Here is a 23,605-nt window from a genome sequence, read left to right as displayed (position 1 = left end):
GAAGCTCAGGACAGCACGTCTTTAACCACACAATTATGGATTTGTGTGCGTGTCCTCTGCATAGACATAAAATCTGATGCGCCATTTCCAATATTTGGAATAATATTTTCTCACTTCAAAATAATGATCATTTTTCTCCATGCAACGCTTCCCCCTTTAACCTTGGCTGTCATTGACAGTCCCATCTTGGAAAGTTATGGGTCATCAGAACAATGTCTCAATCTCGAATGAGAGAAAGAGTGGTGATAACCGGACTATTTATCAGGCAAATTAACAAACATCAAAGACTTCATATCGAATAAGGAAATATGTCGAAAACTTTCCCATGGTCTTCAACAACCTGCATCTCTCGAAATCTTGTTTTGTGAGTTTCTTTCGTCATTAGCCGACTTCTGTCATGGATATCTTGATAAGAGGAAGTCCTTGAATATCAAAAGAGACATGTTAACAGCGTAGGTAGGGGAGTCGGCAGGGATGTTACTACCTAGAAATGGAAACATTTCGGGAAATTTACGTTCATCCTTGTATGCAGGTTTTGTAGGAAAATAAGATTAAACTCAGGTTGTACGATTTCATACATATTTATTAGTTTCATAACTAATTTGTGTACAAGTTCGTTGGTAAAACAAGGCAACATCGTGTGTTGAGTATAGCTATCACATGCCTTTGTATGGACGTCAATTTAGTCTGTTATATAGCCAATAATTGTAAATTATACTCATCATAGACAAACGCCCTTAATGTCTGTATATATATGACTACATCATAATCACTTAAATCAAAATACATGTATTGCGCTTTTACATTATATATATTGTTTGCCTTAATATATATTTATTTTTAAGAGACAGATCGCCAAGCGGACAACTAAATTTAGCGCATGAATATTTGTGTTAACATAGATCTGTATTACCTGATGATACAGACATTGGTATATTATCATAATATAGAAAATCTGCTTAGGTTCTATATTAGTTTACCTCACAAGCGTCTTTCAACCTGGATTTTATATTATCTTAATACACTAATCTTTGTCTAAACATTCTGTATTGTCTTAAAAATAGAAACATCTACCTGAATTGTTAATGATCTTACATATGATATATAAACATCTTCATGGATAGTAAATGATCTTAATATAGAAACATCTATCTGCTTTTTAAATGGTCTTAATACAGAAACATCTTCCTGGATTTTAAATTATCGTAATAAAGAAACACCTCTTGAATTGTAAAGTATCTTATTAAAGAAACATCTACCTGGATTTTTAATTATTTCAATATAGAAATATCTACCTGAATAGTAAATGATTTTAATATAGAAACATATACCTGGACTATAAATGATTCTAGTACATACACATCTCCCTAAATTGTTAATGAACTTAGTATAGAAACATCTCACCTTGATGGCAAATGATCTTAACAAAGAAACATCTACTCTAATTGTTAATGATCTTGATACAGAAACATCCACTTGAATTGTAAATAATTAATTTTTCTCTTTTTTTCATGGTAAATATTCAAATGTGATTGGTCGATAATTCTTTTCATTCTTCTATGAAAGAAATTCCGAGAATGGCGCGAAAAATATGATGTCACAATTTGAGAAAAAGAATCCCACTTAAAACATCTGCCTGGATTGTATAGGAGCTCAATACATAAATCTGCTTGGCGTTTGTGTGTAACCATTATACGATACTTTACGTTAGATGCATATAAGTGCATTATACTGACAACCACAAATGTCTTCCAGGATACACTACCATTATCTTAATATGGAAAAATACTTTCTTTTTGATATGTATAACATCTAAACATAACAAAAACATTTGTTAGGATGTCTACATATTAAGTATCTTAATACAGACTTTCACGTCTGTATATTCCATCTTTTCTCGATGCAGAGCTATCTGCTCTTTTGATAAGGTTTTGATTGTTACTCTTTTGTTTGTGAGAGCGACGCCATAAATTCATGAGAAAATGACGAAATTTTCTCACTCAAGTTAAAGACATAACAAGCAGTACCTGCTCACAAGAGTAGGTAACTCTTTTTTACGAAAAAATTGGAATTGTCTGAACAACATTAAGCCTGACATCTGTTACAAAACACCCCCCAGAAATATTCCGTTACATCATACCACCCACATCCAAGTCTTAGAGATGATATGTAGGCATATGTATTCTCCAAAATATTTATATAATCTTAAAACAAACGGCATCGTACATTCACCTTTTTTCACTCGACATGATTAATTTGATCTTAATGATGGAAAAAATATGAAATGAACTAAATTATGATTATAAATCACTTCATTCACAGGGATTTGACACAAATTTCTAACCAACAAAAAAATGTATGATACAAATTTGTATTAGCCATTTGTTTGAAATTGGTGTCACCGTGCTTCTTCGTGATAAGTTTAATAGACATGAGAAATAAACACATAAAAAATCTACATAAGCTACCAGAAAATATACAATATCTACAGTATTCATTTTTCTACGTTACTTATTTTTCTTCAGTATTCATTTACAAATACGCTAGGAGTACAATTTTTTTCTTCGTGTCAATTTTATCTTGGGTATTCAGGGGATATGCTGTCATAATTCTAGTATCAACCCACGACAATTAGGAGCGAACATTTGACTAGAAAGTCACAGACAGAAAACCAGACTTTAAAACATGAAAATATTAAATGGGTAAACAGCTACCTGCTATAGCATCATTTCTAACTGAATCAGTGTTGTTTAATATAGTTACTAGTATTCATAATATATAAGTCTGTTTTGCCAGGTTACCACGCGTTCTAACTACATACATTATACTACACCACATACGAACCCTTTCATTATCCTTATGTACAGCAGGACCTTGTTTAATTCAGACTTAATGGATTAATTAAGCTTTAGTTTCGTTTGTTCTCGTCTCGTCTGTCAATGCACCGGGAAAAAAATCAGGTGTATTGACAGTCGAGGCTAGTGTCTGTGGACATGTATTTCTAAGTCCAAAAACTTAGTAGTTTCTCGTGGAAGAAAATATCAGCTCAGAGTCCATACTATCCAGGTTCTACTGCAGTTATAAAAAGGGTGAATTATAGAAATTGACAATGAAATTAAACTTTTAAATATTTAAGATCGACAAAGCTCTTACATGTTTAAAAGGGGTATTATTTAGTTAAAGACAAAAATAAAAATGTTACTTCGGTGTAATATTTACAAACATGGCTAAAGATATTTTTAAAAATATGTCTGAGCATGATTTGTGTTTCAGGCCATAAAAAACGGCCAATGGAATGTGATTTTGTATCGAATATTGCTTCCATTTCAAACAAAACAAAATCTGATGAATTATAAATTCCTTCAAAGCACCTTCAAAAAATTATCATTTATAGTAACATATCACAAACATTAATCATGATTGGATTTTTAAAAATTGTTCATGAAAGTTGCAATAAAAGGGAACCGTTGGTATATTTTAAAATGAAAAAAAAATATCTAGGTACATGTATATGAACAAAGGTGGTGACATCAGCATGCATACATCTTTTTAAATGTTAACATTGAAACAGTACGGGCATCAGTTGGTCTGAAATGTCTCATCCCCATTCTTTATGCCATCCTTATTAACTGGCTATTTGATATTACTGTAGTCACAGCACTTAAACCATTCATGTATTGGCTATTTGACATTATACTGTGGTTTGAGAACTGCAGGACTCCCTGGAATATTTGACATAACTCTGTCTTCGGACGTTGTACTGTAACTCATTGGTGGAGAATTTGACATTACCGTAGTCACAGCACTTAAGACCCTCATTGGTCAACTACTTGACAAGACCGTAGTCACAGCACTTAGACCCTTATTGGTCAATTATTTGACACAAACCGTAGTCACACCACTTAGACCCTCATTGGTCGACTCTTTGACAAAACCGTAGTCATAGCACTTAGACCCTCATTGGTCAACTACTTGACACTAGAGTCACAGCACTAAGGACCCTTTATTGGTCGACTCTTTGACACAAACTGTAGTCACAGCACTTAGACCCTCATTGGTCAACTACTTGACACTAGAGTCACAGCACTAAAGACCCCATATTGGTCAACTATTTGACACAACCTAGTCACAGCACTTAGACCCCTTATTGGTCGACTATTTGACACAACCTAGTCACGGCACTCAAACCCTCATTGATAAGCTATTCAACAATTAAATCATGATCTGAGCAACCTCCTCATAGACTGGCTATATAACATAGCAATAGTCTTAGCACTGAAAAGACACTCTCATCATGATCTTAGCACTTTATACCTTTCTCCTTGACTAACCATCAAACATTACCTTATCAACAGCACTGTGGACCGTCCTGATTTATAGCCATCTTACCAATACCATTGTTTGACCATTCTATTCCATTATCATTGCTGGGCAGTTAAAATTCATCGTGGTCTTGCACTGCAGATCCTTCACATTGACTCTGGACTACCTTTAAACATTACTATAGTTAATGAGCAATGTAGATCCTCTTTACGGATGTGGTAACTATTTTACAACATCATGTATTGTGCTCTAGATCCTACCTACTGACATATTTGACTGTAATCTTAATCTATATCCTCGACAACGACTGACTTTTTGACATTAATGCTGTACAAGAATACCATCTAAGCAACAAGTCCATAGTTTGAGCAATCCTTTCTTATTGACCATCTACCATAGCCAGTCTAGATTCTCTTATCCTTATGACATTTCAAATTAAAACAATTTTCAAATTTATATTTTATAATGTTTGCATTATTTGTCATATAAAATATGTATGCCATACTTTCATTCTGGTCACAAAGAGTACCTCTGAACACTCGGACTCATTAGCTAGGAAAACGATAAAATAGATATTGATACAGCATTCTCAATATGAAAAAATTATTGCACTACACAAAACTGGCTTTATAAAGTAAATCAAAATTTGATGCTGTGTATAACTCATGGTTTAAAAAACCTATTTGGAAAATGTTTTAAATGAATTAGAATCAGTTAACACACAAAAAATGTTGTTTTTATCTATCTGTTAGCACTGAAGATTTCTTCAGCTTTAAAAAGTTGTATACGTTTTTCTGCACAGAATCAAAATTGCTAAACGATACAACAAAAAGATAACAAATTGAGCAAATTAAGGTCATTTCATAATCTGTTAAAAAATCATTTTGCGCCAACATTTTAATTAAAAAAACACATAACTTTAGAATATAACAACTTCACTTACACACATTTCGTTTGAAGTAATTGATTTCATAATCTTAATCTATATGATATACAGTTCATTGAATTATTGGTTAAAAGGGTTACATTGCAATTCCTAAAACTGTTTTGTGTTAGACAATGTATATTTATGAGTAGTAAAATATCATTTCTTCAACAATGAGACATCTTTGTTCATTTGAATCACACAAGAATTAAAATTAAATGTTTGTTATCATTGTATGGCTTCACAACTATTTAAGTTATGAAAAACAATATCAAAATAGCATAAAATAATAGTTAAATGGCAGCTACAATGTAATCAAATTTTGACATTTAACTAAAATTGATAATACAAGGGCTAAATACAAAGAAATATACAGGTTTGCATGGAGACTATAGATAATTTTCAAACAGAAACAGAAATTTTAAAGACTTTAGATTTTGAATTCTCCTAACTAAAAAGTCTCAAGTTGAGGACTCTAGTGATTTGGTAAGCTTGGCAATTTTCAGGGCAAAATCTTTGTCTAAAATAGATATTTTCAACAAATGAAATCTTCAAGTTTTACTTTTTAGAGTGTTAATCCTTAAAGCCGAGTGGTAAAAAACATTGTTACACAGGTATTAAAAATTCTCTAGGAAGGGTTCCTTATACATAGAATTGCAGTTTTGCTATTCTGACTGGAATGTGTTCTCCCTTGTTCAAATTCCATCCATACATAACTTTAATATCAGTCACATACATATTTAAAGGGGCATTCCTTCGCTCAGACATCAGAAACATGAACGATTTCTATTGATGAAATCTATGTCCAAACGATTATCATATGAGTGATTGTGCTTATACATGTAATGAAATTAATGCCGAAATGTACAGGAAAAATGCATATCAAATACAAATACCATTTGTCTTTGCGGTAATTATGGATACTTCGGGTCAAATTAAGAATTTTCAGGACTTGATACTCAAAGAACTTTGGTTTATCTTGAAAGTATCAATGTAAAGATCATAACTTTTACTACTTGGAAAAAAATACATATTTTCCAGTATGTTTAATTTTGACGACCTAAACTTTATTCAAACGAAGGAATGTCCCTTTAATGATACAGGTCATTTTAAAACTTTGATCAAATGCACAATTTGGTGTTTGAAACAAATTAAAAAATGATTGATTTCAAAAGATAAATGATCTGACAATATGTAAATAAAAACATGAAAACTAAAATTGTTTAAAAAAAATGCACTTGTTAAACAAGATTTATGTTGCTAAGCAACGCTCTCATACATCTATGTATAAAGAATGAATTTAGGGGGAAAAAAATTTTGAACTTCAGATTACTTACAATAGATATATATTATAGCATCATTGATTAAAGACTTACAATCTACAACTATAACCTCTCAGTGTTAATCCCACAACTATGTATACTTTCTCCCACCTAGACATTCAACACATACTCCAAATAACTATGCCTTCCAAAAAAATTTCCAAACTACAATATAAAACTGGACACTTAAGCCCACAGCTTCATGTTCAGATTTCTCTTGCATCATTGGCATTGCATGTTCACAAATTTACTTAATATAACATTTAAAAAGCATCACACACATATTCAGCACACAACAGACTTAAAACATCTCATCAAGAATGTGTCATATTACCTCCCATCCTCCATTACACGTATATTTCATAGAAATATCAAGTAATGATCAAATTTCATATATTAAACAAAAATCTTCGAAATACCACTTTATGAAAGTAGTACATGAGGATCAATTAAATATTTTACATTTTTTATCTATTTCAAAAACCAAGGGTTCCGCTCTGGCTTTACCTTTCTGTTTTAATTTACTCTAAGTACTCTTCGAATACTCACAGCATGTTTGATTGTTAATTGACCGACATGATTACGGTATAAATGATTTCTCTCCCAGTTACCAGAATAGGTGACTTGACTATATATCATAAGTAGGGCATACAGAACCTTCCATTTTGTTGTGACATACTCCAACAGTACAAAGGTAACAGGTATATTTAGAACCGAACCCTTGGATTCCAAATGTGAATTTTTATGATAACAGCATCAAACATGGCAGTAGATAACATAATACCTCCACTGGGTATGTAAACTATAATCACTCTAAGGATGTTATAATATCAATTCACAGTATATATGTATATAAAAAAATCAAGATAATAAATCATGACCCAGCAAAACAATGGTACAATATATCAAATATATATCTTTAACATAAATATGGATTTTAAAAGTCGTCTCCTTCGTATATGATTATAATTCATGGTTTTTTATTGCCTTTCATTTATTGTTTAGTTGATTCTGAAGAATAAGCAGTTTCAGTACTCGTATAACTAAAAAGTATCTCTTAACTAACACACATCAATCATGAATTTGGCAATATTGTAGGCAGAGTTACCTCCCTTAGTTTGATGAAAATTCAATGCCAATGAATGGGTTATGTCCCTTACATCATAAGACAATGTTTCAGGATTCACATCTCCTCCGATTACGACTTTAATTTGTTAACTTCAAGTTCTAGTAGTTTGAAGTTTCCATTTCTGTGTAGAAAATGTCCGATGTTCCTGAATTAATGAAGACTACAACAGAATAATGGACACAAACTTTCTAACTTTTTATTACTTCGAAAGTAATAAAATAAATTTATAAGCATTCTAACTAAAGTATATAGTGGACTAGCTATACACCAATTTACAAGTAAATAAATGAAATCCCCAAATCACAAAATGCAACCAAGACAATAAACCTCAGGTTACATAAATAATCAACAACACACAATGGCGACTGGAGGCTAGATACATATTATATCTACACTACACTATACCTTCTAATAACACATATTTAGCAATACTTATAGAGCTACAAAAATCTGTGTAATTTATATTCCTATTAACTGGATCATTATCAGCAGTAGTTTTCATAATAATGGATATGAATTAAAACTACTATAGCCAGAATATTAACTTATAACAGCAGAAATGTTAAACACTTATATCATTGTTGTGTAATAAGGTATCAAGGATTTCCATAAATCCAAACATTATGCAACATGATCATTGACAAGATCAAACAAAGTCTTTCCAAAAAATCAGTGAGGTGCAAAAATATCTCCGTAACATGCAATACAAGCAGTCACCTTCCATGGAAGGCTATTAATCTTCACTTCAAGCACTTTTATATGAAGTAATTTCATTGGTCCCCCTCTCCTTCCTTACTATCCACATTGACGGTCAGTTCAACACCTTTACCGACTGGTCCTGTACGACCGATACATTTCTGGACTAATGGAATGAAGTACAACATAAAGCCACTTAGTGCCACAATCGACCCACACAGCTGGAAAGATACATCGTAGCTTCCTGTGGCATCATAGAGCCAACCTGCAACAGAATGAGATTCATAGTCAGCATATTTAAATTGAATATTTCAGATTCCTGATAAAACATTTTTCTTTTATTGAATGCTATATATGCCGATCTCAAACCAAAGGGCTTAAAGGGGCTTAGACCACACCCTGAAATCAAAATTCCACATTTAACTAGGGAACCATGGAAAACCAACAATGATCTACTTTCCCCATAGCAACACTTGAAGACTCTGTATTTTCTGTATTAGTGCTACCTTTTAATTGTTTTGTTTTCAACGTTTTTCCCTATATCCCTCTTGTTCTATTGTCAGAACAATGTAACTGGGTGAAAAGTGTTTAGATTATTATATTTCAGAGGGATGACACTATAAAGTTGCCCTTGATTGGCCTTTATTTACAAATTATTACATTTGTTCTATTGTCAACACAATATGACTGGGTGAAAAGTGTTAATATTATGATATTTCAGTGGGATGACACTATAAAGTCGCCCTTGATTGGCCTTTATTTACAAATTATTACATTTGTTCTATTGTCAACACAATATGACTGGGTGAAAAGTGTTAATATTATGATATTTCAGTGGGATGACACTATAAAGTCGCCCTTGATTGGCCTTTATTGACAAATTATTACAGCAAATCACTTATAAGATATGGTTCATTTCCCTACCTGCAATTGGTGGACCTATAAGAGTGGCTACTCCCTGAAACATGAGCAGCAGTCCAAAGGAGCTGGTCAGCTTGTCCAGTCCCAGTAAATCTACCAACACTACTGAAGTCAGTCCAACATACACACCTAAACAAAAAATCACAAAGAGTTATATGTCTGGCAGTATCTGAGCATGCTTGGACTTTCTAAAAACACTAAACCACCAAACATTAGATAGAAAAAAATATCTTTAAGACATAAACATCCTCCCTGCCACTTGACACTCGGAAACCTCAGCAGTTCACGAGATTAACTAGTTACATTGCATTGGGACATGACAGGACAGGATGGACATGCAGGGCATAAAAACAGAAAATGGCTAAATAAGTAAAAACCCCATATAATGGTTGATTGAGAGCATGCATGTTCAAAATTTCATGTCCACTAAAATTTTTAAGGAGTTTTCCCTAATTCTCAAAATTTCACAAAAATCATGTTTTTCACCCAAAAGTACTCTATAAAAATCTCTCTTTTTGTTGTTCATTCAATGATCTACCTACACCCAATTTGGTTACTGTTGTCCATTTTAATTGTGAGAAACTATAAGTTTGGATGCTGACTCTACTTCGCATCGAATTAAGAATTTTCAGGACTTAATACTTGAAGAACTTTGGTTTATCTTGAGAGTAAAACTGCCTTATCAATAAAAAGATTATAACTTTTACTACTTGGAAAAAATACATATTTTCCAGTAAGTTTAATTTTGACGACATAAACTTTATTCAAATGAAGGAATGCCCCTTTAATATTTCACCATCACCAGGTGCTTCTAATTACAATGTAACTTAAAAGAAAATTAACTATAATTTCACACACAAAAATATAACTACCTTTCTAAAAAAGAAAATATTTCAAATCGTTACAAATCAATATTAAGATATAGGGCCATTTTTGACCTGATTTACTGCTGTGTAAACTCAGTAAGATATATATCACCGACAATCTGTTAACCTATATACAATGTATATAAACCGGTCGGTAAACACAGCACTTTACATTTTATAAGGGTCAGTAATTTTATCTCTGTCGGTAGAAATCTACAGGTAATGCTGACCCTGAAAGTACGATTAGCACATAATCAGTCAACACTGTTATCGGAAATGATCTCTATATTATCACAGTAGATTATCTTGACCACTCATAATTCCCATCCACTCCTTAAAGAACCCTATTTATACCATGTGTGTACATTATTGCATTTCTAAAAGGATCATGTTGACATCTCCAAATTTGAGACACATTTTGCACCTGTATAGCAATAAATGTTTCTTTTGTATAAACATCTGTTTGTGAGAAAGAACAGTTAAAAACAGAACATTCCTGCTGAGTGGCCTAGCTGGCCAAGTGCCCTAGCTGACAAAGTTTGAAGAAACAATTGTACTCGACACATCACGACATGACGCAGCCTTTTGGTCACAAAAGACACATGTTCATGTAACAATAGGTGACAAAAGTCAAGAGCTTTTCAAGTTCTAGTACAGCATATATCATCTAGCAATCTAAAATGAGTCACAATAATCATAAATTACTCTCTTAAGTATTTGTTCAACCGATGACATATTGCTCTATATATATTCTTTACAATTCTACATGCAATTCTGTTTGACTGTTGGATAAGTACATGTACATGTAGCTAAGACTGGGTCAAGCAGTCCCTGGAAGTCTCTCCAAATTCCCAGAAACACCCAAAATAATCTTTATGCTATGGCCACTTCATCTTTCTGTATATATCTGTCACAATTCAAATATGCAGCACTTGAAAAACAGTTTGAGGGTTAGTTGATCAATTGTTTGATAGTAACCAGTTGTGGTATGTGAGGCTACTTGACACCTGTGGATTTACAGGATGTTAAGTCAGTGAAAATTCCTAGTTATCAGAACATTTGAAATGTCTTGTACAATTTATTTTTTGTAATTCATTTTTGGCTTTTGGTTGTGTAACATTTTTCCCATTTCTGTAAAATGGTATATTTGGTAACAATTTTACATGCAATTCTGTTTCACTGTAGAATAAGTACATGTAGCTAGGATAAGATGATGAAAACTGGAAAGTGCCAACAAAACAAGAGGCACTTAGGGCATGTATCGCTCACCTGGATATGACTGTATAACTATGGGGAAACTCTACATTTCTACAGAAGAAGGATTTCTAAGAATTTGCTATATTTTCCCTATATGGCCCTGTCCCTCAGTTCTCTGAGGGAGGGTTGGGGGAACGAACCCTATACTAGAACTGTTTATACAAAATTGGTTCCGCTTCTCTCAAAGATGCTTAAGATCAAATTTGGCAAAATCATTATCATTCCTAAAGAAGAAGAAGCATACATTTTAACCAATTTGGCCCCATCCCTCAAGCCCCTGGGGGCCAGGCCCACCATTTATACAAAACTGGTAGTTATTCAGCCAAAGAAGCTCCATACCAAATTTAGTTGAAATCTACTCAGTGGTTCATGACTAGTGGTGTAATGTTGACAGAAGATGTTAATCTTTTTTACTTCTATAAATAAAAACCAAATGCAGACGCCTGTGGACCAGGTATGCTCAAAATATTATTTTAAAGAAATAACAGACCAGGTATGCTCAAAATATTGTTTTAAAGAAATAACAATTTATTATCAGAATTATCCTTATGAAGGTGTATATCTATCATATCAGCTGTCTGTCAAAGGATTTTAAATCCTGAACATGTATACACCTACTGAGAGGTATGACAAGAAGTGTGACAGGGAATCAAATTGTTTTTAGTAAGACCGACTTTGATGGGCGAAGAATGATCTATCATGCCCATATTTATATTTGTCCAAGTTATGTTGTCCATGGAAAACATTTTTGTAACTTTCGTCAAAATCTTCCTAGATATGTTCCATTTTTAGCAACAGTGACCTTGAACAGGATAGATCATGTTCATATTTAGATTTGATAAAGATATGTCAACATCTTTCAAGTATATCTACATGTATAACCACTAGCTCTGTGATGGACAGATAGACAAATGAAGAAAGGGGAGGCACAGACAAAAGCATGACAAATATAGAAACAAGGCAATCACATGATTAGCTACATGTAAATGTAACGTACTACAAAATGTAGATTCAGTATTAGCTATTGTTTTGATCAATTTCAAATAGTCCAACAGATCAAATTTTATATCTTTTTTTCTATATATATCATGAAATTTAAAAATGAAACCAAAATAAAAGCACATTTCTAAAGGTATTTCTACAGTACATATTTTCCATATGCAATCATTACAATGCTATATTAGTTTAACTTTCAGGTATTTCATAAAGAAAAAATAAATCAGATTCATTCTGGAAATATGATGTTCACTTAATAAGTTAATGAGGCTTGTAATGACTTTTCTGGCTACTATACTTAATAAAAACAATTACCTATGAAGGCTCCAAAGACTGCAGCATAACACAACAGAAACTCGAAGCTGTTATGTAGAGGACTGAGCGCTGTTGCGACACCACAAATTGTCAGGGCTGTGTTATACAGCATCAAACGATTCACCCATTTCTGGTCTGCCATCCAGCCAAACACAACCCGACCAATGGTATTAGCGATCCCGATCACAGATACAAGCAACGCTGCATCTGTCTTTGAAATGCCTGATTCTAATGCCCTGTCCGGCAGGTAAATATATGGCATGTTGAAACCTATACTTGTGAAGAAGTTTGACACAACAAACATGAGAAAAATTGGATCCTTCAGAAGAGAGAAATCCAGCATCTGTCTCACTGCATCACGTATTTCTGGGGAAAGATTTAAACATCGGAAAATAAACCAATCATCTTCATTAGCAACTTGTTCTGGAATAGAAAGAACACTTGTAACATAGAGATCTGGATTGGATTTATACTGAGGAATGTTGATCAAGCTTCCACTGTAGAAAATGTCTTTACGAGCAAGAGGAGACAAATGGCTTGCTGATGACATGGTGGAATGTTGTCGTCTGAACGTTCCTGAGCGAAGAATCACAGGGGCCACATTACTTGTAGGAGAATGTGGCGGAGACAATGAATAATCGTTTAATCTATGAAGAGCACCATCACTTCTTACCATTTGAGCTATTCCATTCTCCTCGACTTTAACATGAGCAAGAATTTTATTGGCATCAAATGCCACCAAGGACGAAGGAGAACTTGGCTCTGTTGTTAATGTCATCGACGGGATACGAAGGGAAGAATTCCGTTTACTATCTCCCTTCTCTTTCACAAGTGCTTCCTTTTCACTTTTACCATTTGCTTCAACATCATATTTTGATTTTGTTTTTTTCGAAGGTAACAATGGCCGGAATAAAATTCCAAAAATGATGCAATTAAGAATGATTCCTGCCTCAATTAGAGTAGCTCCTCTCCAAGTATATTCATCCAGCAAAAACTTGGACAGAGGAGCAAATATGAACGTTCCCACTCCTGAACCACAAACAGCTATCCCAGTGGCAAAGGCACGCTTCTTCTCAAAGTAGTGTCCTACACTTACAATGGCAGGCAGGTACATGAGTCCAAATCCAAGACCTAAAAACAGACATAAATTTTCTCATAATCATAATGATAAAATGTTATTTTCTTATTTATTTTACAAGAATGCAATACAAGTTCATATTTTTTATTTATTTTTACAAGCATGCAATACAAGTTCTAACAATTTATATCAATCAGGCTTGCTGGCATGGATTAAAGTGTGCAGGAGGTCTTAGTATTTTTCTTTGGGGGGTGGGAGGATGGGGACCAGCTAGGCCCTGATGAATAACTATATTTAATGGTAACCCCCCACCTCATTGGGCAGGTGACATCATGGTAATAAGCATATTACCACTGTGCGACCTGACCACCTTTTTATATTTTATAATTATAATGTAATTTTATAATTATAATGTCATTAAATTGATGTAACAGAATTTTTTGTAAGTATTAAGTACAATTTTACAAAAGGTCCATGCATATGCAGAGTCCTGCAACATATATTTCCATATTCTCTGTGCTGGCAGAGACGGCAGGAATCATCACCTAATATTCAGAGAATATTGAAAGTAGCATTTTGTATTGATTTTAATATAACTCACCAAAGTGACAATTACGAACAACATAATTTTACGTTTAATATACAGCACCTCCATATTCAATTCATATATACACAGATGGCAGAAAAATGTTTCACATGACAATATTATCATATTATTGTGTGTGTTAAAAATAATGTTGTAGTGCTAATACATTTGTCCTAGCTCTGTACACATGGTACCAGTATGTCGATTTTGACAACTTCCATATTCAAGTGGAAAAAAACAGCCATTTAATTAAAACAAGAGGCCCATTGGCCTTAACCGTCACTTAACGAAAACAAGAGGCCCATGGGCTTAACCGTCACTTAACTAAAACAAGAGGCCCATGGGCCTAAACAGTCACATGAGTTTTGAAATATTTAAGTTAATTTAATTATCATATTTTATGATTTAACTTTTATTCAAGTATCACTTTTGGCGAAAGAAGAAAACTAGTCAATCTTTCATTATATAACATAGACTTCCTTTAGAGTGATTTGTGATTTAAACTAGAACTGTCACCAGGATGGACGGACGGACGGACGGACGGACGGACGGACAACCTGATTCCAGTATACCCCCTAACTTCGTTGTGGGGGTATAACAAGAGAATGAGTTGATGTGTTAAACCCAATTGTTTTACAGTACACGTATACACAAAGACATTTGTTAAACTTTCTCCATTTTTTGTATGAGAAGAAGAGGGCAAATTTACATAATAATGTAGCAAAAGCATCATCACTATCTACTGTAAATACACATAGTTGTCCCTTTTTGTTTCTATTGGGAAGATTGTGAGAGTTTCAAATATGAAGTATGTTCATAGACCTGATTTTGACAAACTACCAACACAGTGGTATACGTAACACAATTGCCTTTCACCTAAGCAGCCAGTGTTTGACTCCCCTATTGGACATGAAAAGGTATGGGGTCACCTGCCAAACCAAGTGGGTATTCCCAAGGGTTTCCTCTTAAAGTAAGACCCCTTGCACACTTCTATTCTGTTCTAGCCAACAAACATGATTAATATAAATAAAGTTTACATTTACATTTACAAACTCCCTACTTAAGCCACTTTTCTGACAGACTTATTGCATCTTTTTGAATTAAGGAAACTATTGTTTTATTGATAAATTTTGTATAAAGTTAGTAGGTCATGAGATATCATGACTTTCTCATCTAAACTGGGACAATTAGCATGTTTGTCCCTACCTCATATTATATAAACAATCAAGGCAAATTTGAAATGAGTTGAAATCACATTTCTTATCAGAGAACGAAAATATCATGCAGAAAAATTTTCCTAGGATTTATAACCATATTAGACTTACCGGACATGATACCAAATGAAAAATAGAGGTAGTAGATGTTTGGGGCGAAGAGACTTAGGATGAAGCCAAGGGAGGCTATTAAGGCACCCTGCTATCGTCACTGCACGGCAACCATAACGATTTGTAAGAGCACTTGAAATAGGGTCCTGAAAATACAATGTCTCAGTTAGTTACAACAACTCTAGAAAAATCAGCTTACATCATAACTGAAGTGAACATGCATTAGATATCAAGGACAAAATATCTTAGCAAGCTAGACAAACATATATAGTTATTATAAATTAGAACAAGAGGCCCAGGGGCCTTAACGGTCATCTGACTCTAAACTAAAACCCTTATATTATTGTAGTATGTATTCTCTGTAGCAAGTATATAGTGGCACAGTGTTGGCCATGGTGGCCATCTTGGATTTCTGACCGACCCAATAAATAACAACACTTGGTCTGGACCATCTAAGGATAATTTCTGGTAAGTTAGAGCTGAATCCCACAGGTGGAATTTGAGAAGAAGTTTGAAATAGGCATTGTTCAGGAAAACCATGATTGCACAATCATGTTACAAAATGGCCACCATGGCTGCCAAGTCAATGATTTTACTAGGCCGAAAAATAACAACACTTTGTTGGCCCTCCTTCCTTAACATCCTCACCAATTTCCAGCTCAATAGCACCAGTGGAACTGGAGGAGAAGTTTAAAATGTGTTTTACAAGATGGCGGCCATCTTGGATTTTAGATCAATCCAAAAAATAACAACACTTGGTCAGGATCCTCTCATATCAGGAACATTTCAGGCAAGTTTCAGCTCAATAGCACTGGCGGAACTCGAGAAGACGTTTACAATGTGTTTTTCAAGATGGCGGATATGGCGGCCATCTTTGATTTCAGACAAATCCAAAAAATAACAACACTTGGTCAGGATCATCTCAGGAACATTTCTGGCAAGTTTCAGCCCAACAGCACTGGTGGAACTTGAGAGTTTAAAATGTGTTTTTCAAGATGGTGGCTATGGCGGCCATCTTGGATTTCTGACCGACCCGAAAAATAACAGCACTTGGTCGGGATCATATCAGGATCATTTCAGGCAAGTTTCAGCTGAGACAATAGCACTGGTGGAACGTGAGAGGAAGTTTAAAATGTGTTTTCAAAATGGCGGCTATGGCGGCCATCTTGGATTTCAGACCGACCCGAAAAATAACAACACATATACTAAAGGTATGGTAGGTATCATGTTAGTATATTTGGTTTTACTAAAAAAAAAGAAATAAAACTTGAATTTATCAAATTTCTAAACTAAAGTCTAAATCTTTAATGAGAAAATAAGTTGCCTTATTTCACTGATGAAATGGATGGATTAACTTCTTTCATTGCTACCGGGTATATATATGGTGTCTAGTTTTACTCACTGAATCAGTACATTAGATCTCAGTATCATTTATATCCACAACATCTATTGTACTAAATATTGATTGATTTTACGGTTCAATTCCTCTCATATCATGCTAACCTCTGAGGACAACCTAGCAATTCTTAGTGACAAATCACATGATGAAATCTCAGAAGCAATTGTATTGATTGGATAAACATGTGAGGTTTACATGACAACAGCTCCAGGATACAGATTGTATCCAATTAGATTGTCCAGTACTATCAAAGATCTGTAGTACTGGACAACATGTACCAATATATTGTCCATATGTTTTTCTCTTTTGAGTTGTTTGGTGTACTCAACCCATTACTGCATTCTGCCGAGGACACGACCAACTTGAGACTGACAGAGTGGCCATCTAAAGTGATTTACTTTTTTATTGATTAAACAGCTTGCAACAACAATGCACATCTGTAGTCAGTGTATGCTGGCCAGACATTTGGGAATGGTGTTTACAACTCAGCAAATAAATTATCTTCCTTGAAATGGTCATATACCAAATACATACCCAAGGGACTCAGCACAAATTCCCGATTCCCAACTTTATTTATGACTACTGCCCTGACCGGGCCTCGAACTCAGACCTACGGCACCCAATCACCTAACCAGAAATACCCGCAGCTTATACCGTTGCCCCACATATATATATGTGTGTTGTGTGCTATAGTATCAAGTGTGAAAATATCCTCGATAGAGAAAACCAGCCAAAGAACATATGATGATATATAAGAAAGAAAATATATGTGGCTTGTTGATTTCAACCAAATTTCCACAACAAAAACGGGTCACAACAATAAATCAGTTAGACAGGTGGACTCTATTTTGTATATTTAATGGCACCACAAGCGTGAAATCTGTGTATTTGACCTTGATAATTAACTACCTAGTAGCAACTAGGTTCACATTCCACCAGACAGGGAGATGTCTACCTAGCCTAATTTACTTACTTTTTTGACTTGTTATAACTTGCTCAATACTACATGTGAACACTCGTTGGAAAGATTAAACATATTTCTCTTTACGTTGATATATAATAAGGTTGGATTCATGACCCAAAATATGTAAAAAATACAATTTTAAAAATCATTGTCTGGTTTTCTCTATTAGGGAGCTACTACCCTGGGTAATATATTACATATGTATAAATGGTGCAATATGGGCTGGGAATTTTTGGCAAGTCCCCATATAGCATTCTAAGTTATAACTGTAGATTACCCTATATATTACACTCAATCTGTCAAAACAAAAGAAGCATCAGCTACTGTAATACTTAGAACATTTCAACAGATCCCTGTAAGAATATTGCAAGGAAGAAAAACAAAGGCACTGCAATGTCTAGCTACACACAGGGCGAATGTCAACTTCGACCAAACAGAGACAATTCACTTTGTACTAAAATGTTGATTTAAAGACAGGGACAATGTTACCTTTTGCAAAAGGTAGACAGACACAATGTCTTACTATTATAACCAAAGAGCCATTACCACCTGGAGCAAGGGGAAAGAAACACAAAGTCCGACACCATTAATATCTTTAGACGGGACAAAAGGGAGACAAGCACAAGGTCTAACAATGGTATCTATACACAGCGCCACCTTAAGCAAAGGGAGACAATCCACAAAATATTAAATTATACTTACCCACTGTGAGTGTTACTCCAGGCACAAGGGACCCGACCCAGGAGGTCTCTCCTTTGCCCCCCTTGAAGTATTCCAGAAAGTCTATATAGAACACTCCGAACGAGTAAACAATTCCATCCGCAATGATGTGGAGTGCAAATGAGCCGAGAACAACCATCCAGCCCCATCCGCCATCAGGGGGCACCGGAACCTCTTCCATGTCCTCCTGCTCCTTGTCAGGGTGTTTACCTTTACCCATTGTTATTTCACTTAAGACTTGTAGAATGTAGTTTAATTTCTGATTATAATCTTGTATATAGAGTTCTATAATATAGCACTGTCACCTTCAAAATCCCTATATCAGAACAAATATGATATGCACAGGTTTGGTAAAACAGTATCACTGCACAGTTATTCCTCAATTCGTTGAAAACTTCCTTTTAAATATTGAAAGTTTCTTAGAAATGCCAACTCATTCACAAACATTAAATGAAATTTCAAAACAAATCTTGTCTTTGAGTGAAATATTAAAATTTGATTATGAAAATATTGCAAATGTGGTTTGAATCAATCTTTTTGATAATTAATTTTAATGTTAAATTATAAATGCTGCTTTGATTTAAACAGGACTTAATAGTATAAAACTGACCGTGAAATCCCTTGTTTTGTCAACTGGTCTATAAAGTGTCAACTGGTGTATAAATTGGTCCAGTTATTATAGTTCCTCAACCACTCCTGGGAGAAAATCTGTCTCATACAGTTACTGCCTCCATAACAAAACAATAACAAGAAAGGCAGCATAAAAATCCTATTATCATGTGTCACTGAGTATTTACGTAATGGTTGACCCAGCAGGGCCTAGAAAATCCAGCAGGATTACCCTCCAGCCAGTCGGAAGTAATCTCCAGCAGTCCTTCCAACGGCAGATGACTGGATAGTTGCAATTCTTGAACTGCCGAGAGTTGTCATGAGTCTGTAGAGGATAACAGAAAAAGTCTTCATAGAGGAGATCAAGCTCACTTGTGTGCTTCACCGAGAGCTGGACTTCAGCATGTGACCAGCTTTAGAATTTTTAATGGTGCGGAAGGAAGGATTTCTCTCCGTAACTTGATAGTGACGTTGTACCAGCATCAAGGAGAGATGTGTCTAGTCTGAAATTAATAAAATGGTACAGGGTTATTTATAGGTTGCAGTACACATGATCATTAAATGTACAGACCTTATTTAACTTTGCATATTGACTATTTTTGTATATGCAGACTGGCACCTGTGTAATTCTATAATATATAAAATATTACAAAAGGTTTTTTTAAAACTCAGCCACAGTAATGAAACAGTAAATTACACATATTCCCATCACATAACACACCATCAAACAGCCAGATGAATTCAATATGTTCCCAGGAAGTCTACCGCCAGGCGACAAAACCAATGGTCCATTAGGGCCATTTTATAGACTATTTTCGATCAATTCACTCTCTCCAGTCTCCATCAGGCCACTTTTTCTTTACAGGTTTCAATGTGATACAATAACTAAATTCAAAACCATCAATTCGGTAACAATCTAGACTCCCACTGTGTGTCGAAATCACTCATATGAACGATCATGACAAATTACCATTTTCTGTTTTGATGGCTATACAAGATTACATAATAATGAATTGCAAAAAATTCAAATTCTGTTGACTTTTTTTTTATTTCCCCAAGATTTTGAGCTCTGTGCTTTTTTTATTTACAATCATATTTTCTTTAGTTTAATATCTCAGGCATAAACAACTTAAATAAATACCTATTAAGCTTGAAAATTAATATCTACAGCCGGACTGTATTTCATTTTTTAGACATATATATTGATGTGTATAGTCAATTCTTGAACCTCTGAATAATATATTCAACATTAAACTCTTCCATTAACAAACCAGTTATTGATGTTATTTGAGAAACAAACCAAGGAACAAAAACATTTCCTGCCATATAAGTATAGACCGCATGTATCAGGGAAGCCCATCGTGATGAGCCAGGCTACAGACATATAAACCAACAAATATACACAAACCTTCTCATCGGGATTAGAAGTTGTATAAAAATCTCTTTTAATTAGAATCCTGGGATGTAAACAGGGTTTAGCTATGACACCTCCACCACAGTTAAACTTAATAGTAATTAATTCACCATTGACTAGGAGACACATTCAGTTTATTATTGGATGGAGGATAAGGTAGTGAAATTATAGCACACCCTCTTTTCTAGGAGGGGGCTAAATTTTCATTCGATCCTGATTAGATCCTGATCTGATGTGAATAGGCATTGCGTCATCTGACTGAAACCAAGTGGATTTTCTTATATTGCCAGGAACCCCAGTTTCCTCCCCCATTAAGACCTGCTCCTGTGTACTTGCATCCAGACATACAAGAGTGCTTGATATACATTTATACATTTTAGAGATAGAATTTGCTTTATAATTGTTGTGAAATATTTTCAAGTTCATTTTTATAAGGATTTTTGTGTTTTGGAGTTGAGAAAAATAATGAGCTGGTTATTAGAATTGATTAATCCCAAATCGGAAAGATTGAGTTTCAGTTGAGTAAAATTTAACAGACCAACAATGTAAGCGGACTGGGTTTTAGTTGTGTATAATTTGATTATAAAAACAAAAAAATACAAACACTACGATAGGACAGAGCTTGAGTTACAGTAGAGTAAATGCCTACAAAACATTGTCGAAGTACAAGCTCTTGAGAGCTTATGTTACCCATTGCCATATTCGACATGAAATAAAGCTTCTTGTATCTTGTATCTTGTAAAACACTTCACTATACATATAGTCAGCGAGATGAAACATACAAGTAGACAGTCAGTCATGAGGTGGTAAAACAATAACTTAACTTGTACAGTAAAATTTAACTATCACTGTAACATGAGAGGGAAATTGGCACAACTAGACCAGGACTCAAACTCGGGACCTCTCAACTCTAGACAGATGCTCTATATATATAACCATGTGAGCTACCTAGGCCTGGTCACAAGCACTCAGCGCTGCAGTCCAATTCAGTTATAATCACCAAACAAGGATCAACCTCAAGTAAAAACTTGCCAACAGTGTTTTAAAAGATGGCTAATTAAGCAAAGGATTGACTCTGAGAAAAACAATCAAGTAGGAAAAGTATGGGTTCTAGTTGAATAAAATTGAACTACCCCGGGTATATATCCAGCAGCTAGTGTATACATGTGAGTTAGGATTGAGTTGGGTATCTGGTTCTGGCCAGACTAATTATATTAGTCCATATTACCCCGGTATATATCCAGCAGCTAGTGTATACATGTGAGTTAGGATTGAGTTGGGTATCTGGTTCTGGCCAGACTAATTATATTAGTCCATATTACCCCGGTATATATCCAGCAGCTAGTGTATACATGTGAGTTAGGATTGAGTTGGGTATTTGGTTCTGGCCAGACTAATTATATTAGTCCATACTAGCTAGTGAGAGGACAGGCTGATAAGTTTATGAATAATTAAATACTAGAAGTTACTGAATTACACTAGTCTGTATATAACTATTTTATACTACAGTAAGTTTTCTTTAATTTGATTTAGTCCATAAATCACCACCAGTATGACATCATAAATACTGGAACTATTTTAAATACCTCACCAGTATGACACTATAAATACTGGAACTATAATGAATACACCACCAGTATGACGTCATAATTACTAGAACTATTTTAAATACCTCACCAGTATGACAATATAAATACTGGAACTATAATGAATACACCACCAGTATGACGTCATAACTCTTAACTGGAACTATAATGAATACACCACCAGTATGACGTCATAACTCTTAACTGGAACTATAATGAATACACCACCAGTCTGAAATCATAATTACTAGAACTATTTTAAATACCTCACCAGTATGACACTATAAATACTGGAACTATAATGAATACACCACCAGTATGACGTCATAACTCTTAACTGGAACTATAATGAATACACCACCAGTATGACGTCATAATTACTAGAACTATTTTAAATACCTCACCAGTATGACACTATAATTACTGGAACTATAATGAATACACCACCAGTATGACGTCATAATTACTAGAACTATTTTAAATACCTCACCAGTATGACACTATAATTACTGGAACTATAATGAATACACCACCAGTATGACGTCATAACTCTTAACTGGAACTATAATGAATACACCACCAGTATGACACTATAATTACTGGAACTATCATGAATACACCACCAGTATGATGTCATAACTCTTAACTGGACCTATAATGAATACCTCACCAGTATGACACTATAATTACTGGAACTATCATGAATACACCACCAGTATGACGTCATAACTCTTAACTGGAACTATAATGAATACACCACCAGTATGATGTCATAATTACTGGTACTATTCTAAATCTGAATAACACCACCATAATGACGTCATGACTACTGAAAACATCATGAATTCACCATCAGTATGACATCATAGTAACTGGAACTATTATAATTACTGTAACTATTATAAATACATCATCAGTCTGACATCATAATTACTTCAACTATAATAGATACATTTGTACCTGTAAATAAACTATTCAGTTCTCCCTAAAGTGAGGCCTTGCTCCTCACTACCTTCTTGTTTCTGGACAATCATAATTTCTGTAGACAGATTTTGTTTGTTCGAACTTGTGTTAGACCACAGAAATGTTTGATTTATATCTAATGAACTTGTAAAGCTCTGGCCCTCATTGAGGTTGAATTTTATATAGGTTTATAGGGATTGCCAGTCTCTTA

At 34.4% G+C, this 23,605-nt stretch overlaps 1 protein-coding gene across 1 annotated transcript in view; it reads right to left on the bottom strand.

The window, feature by feature from the left end:
• Positions 1-565: 565 nt before the first annotated feature.
• The window catches only part of LOC117341617 (monocarboxylate transporter 7-like), a 48,486-nt gene continuing 25,446 nt past the window's right edge, over positions 566-23,605 (bottom strand). The window contains 6 exon segments of the mRNA XM_033903464.1: positions 566-8,660; positions 9,320-9,445; positions 12,751-13,881; positions 15,740-15,827; positions 15,829-15,883; positions 18,804-19,934. Of these exon segments, the coding sequence (XP_033759355.1) occupies positions 8,470-8,660; positions 9,320-9,445; positions 12,751-13,881; positions 15,740-15,827; positions 15,829-15,883; positions 18,804-19,042 (1,830 nt within the window). The 5' untranslated portion in view covers positions 19,043-19,934 and the 3' untranslated portion in view covers positions 566-8,469.

This window comes from Pecten maximus, chromosome 14 (genome assembly GCF_902652985.1).
Source record: "Pecten maximus chromosome 14, xPecMax1.1, whole genome shotgun sequence".
In the NCBI taxonomy this organism is placed as follows: Eukaryota; Metazoa; Mollusca; class Bivalvia; order Pectinida; family Pectinidae; genus Pecten; species Pecten maximus.
Note: the sequence above shows the minus strand (reverse complement) of the source record. Positions and strands in the feature narration are given on the sequence as shown.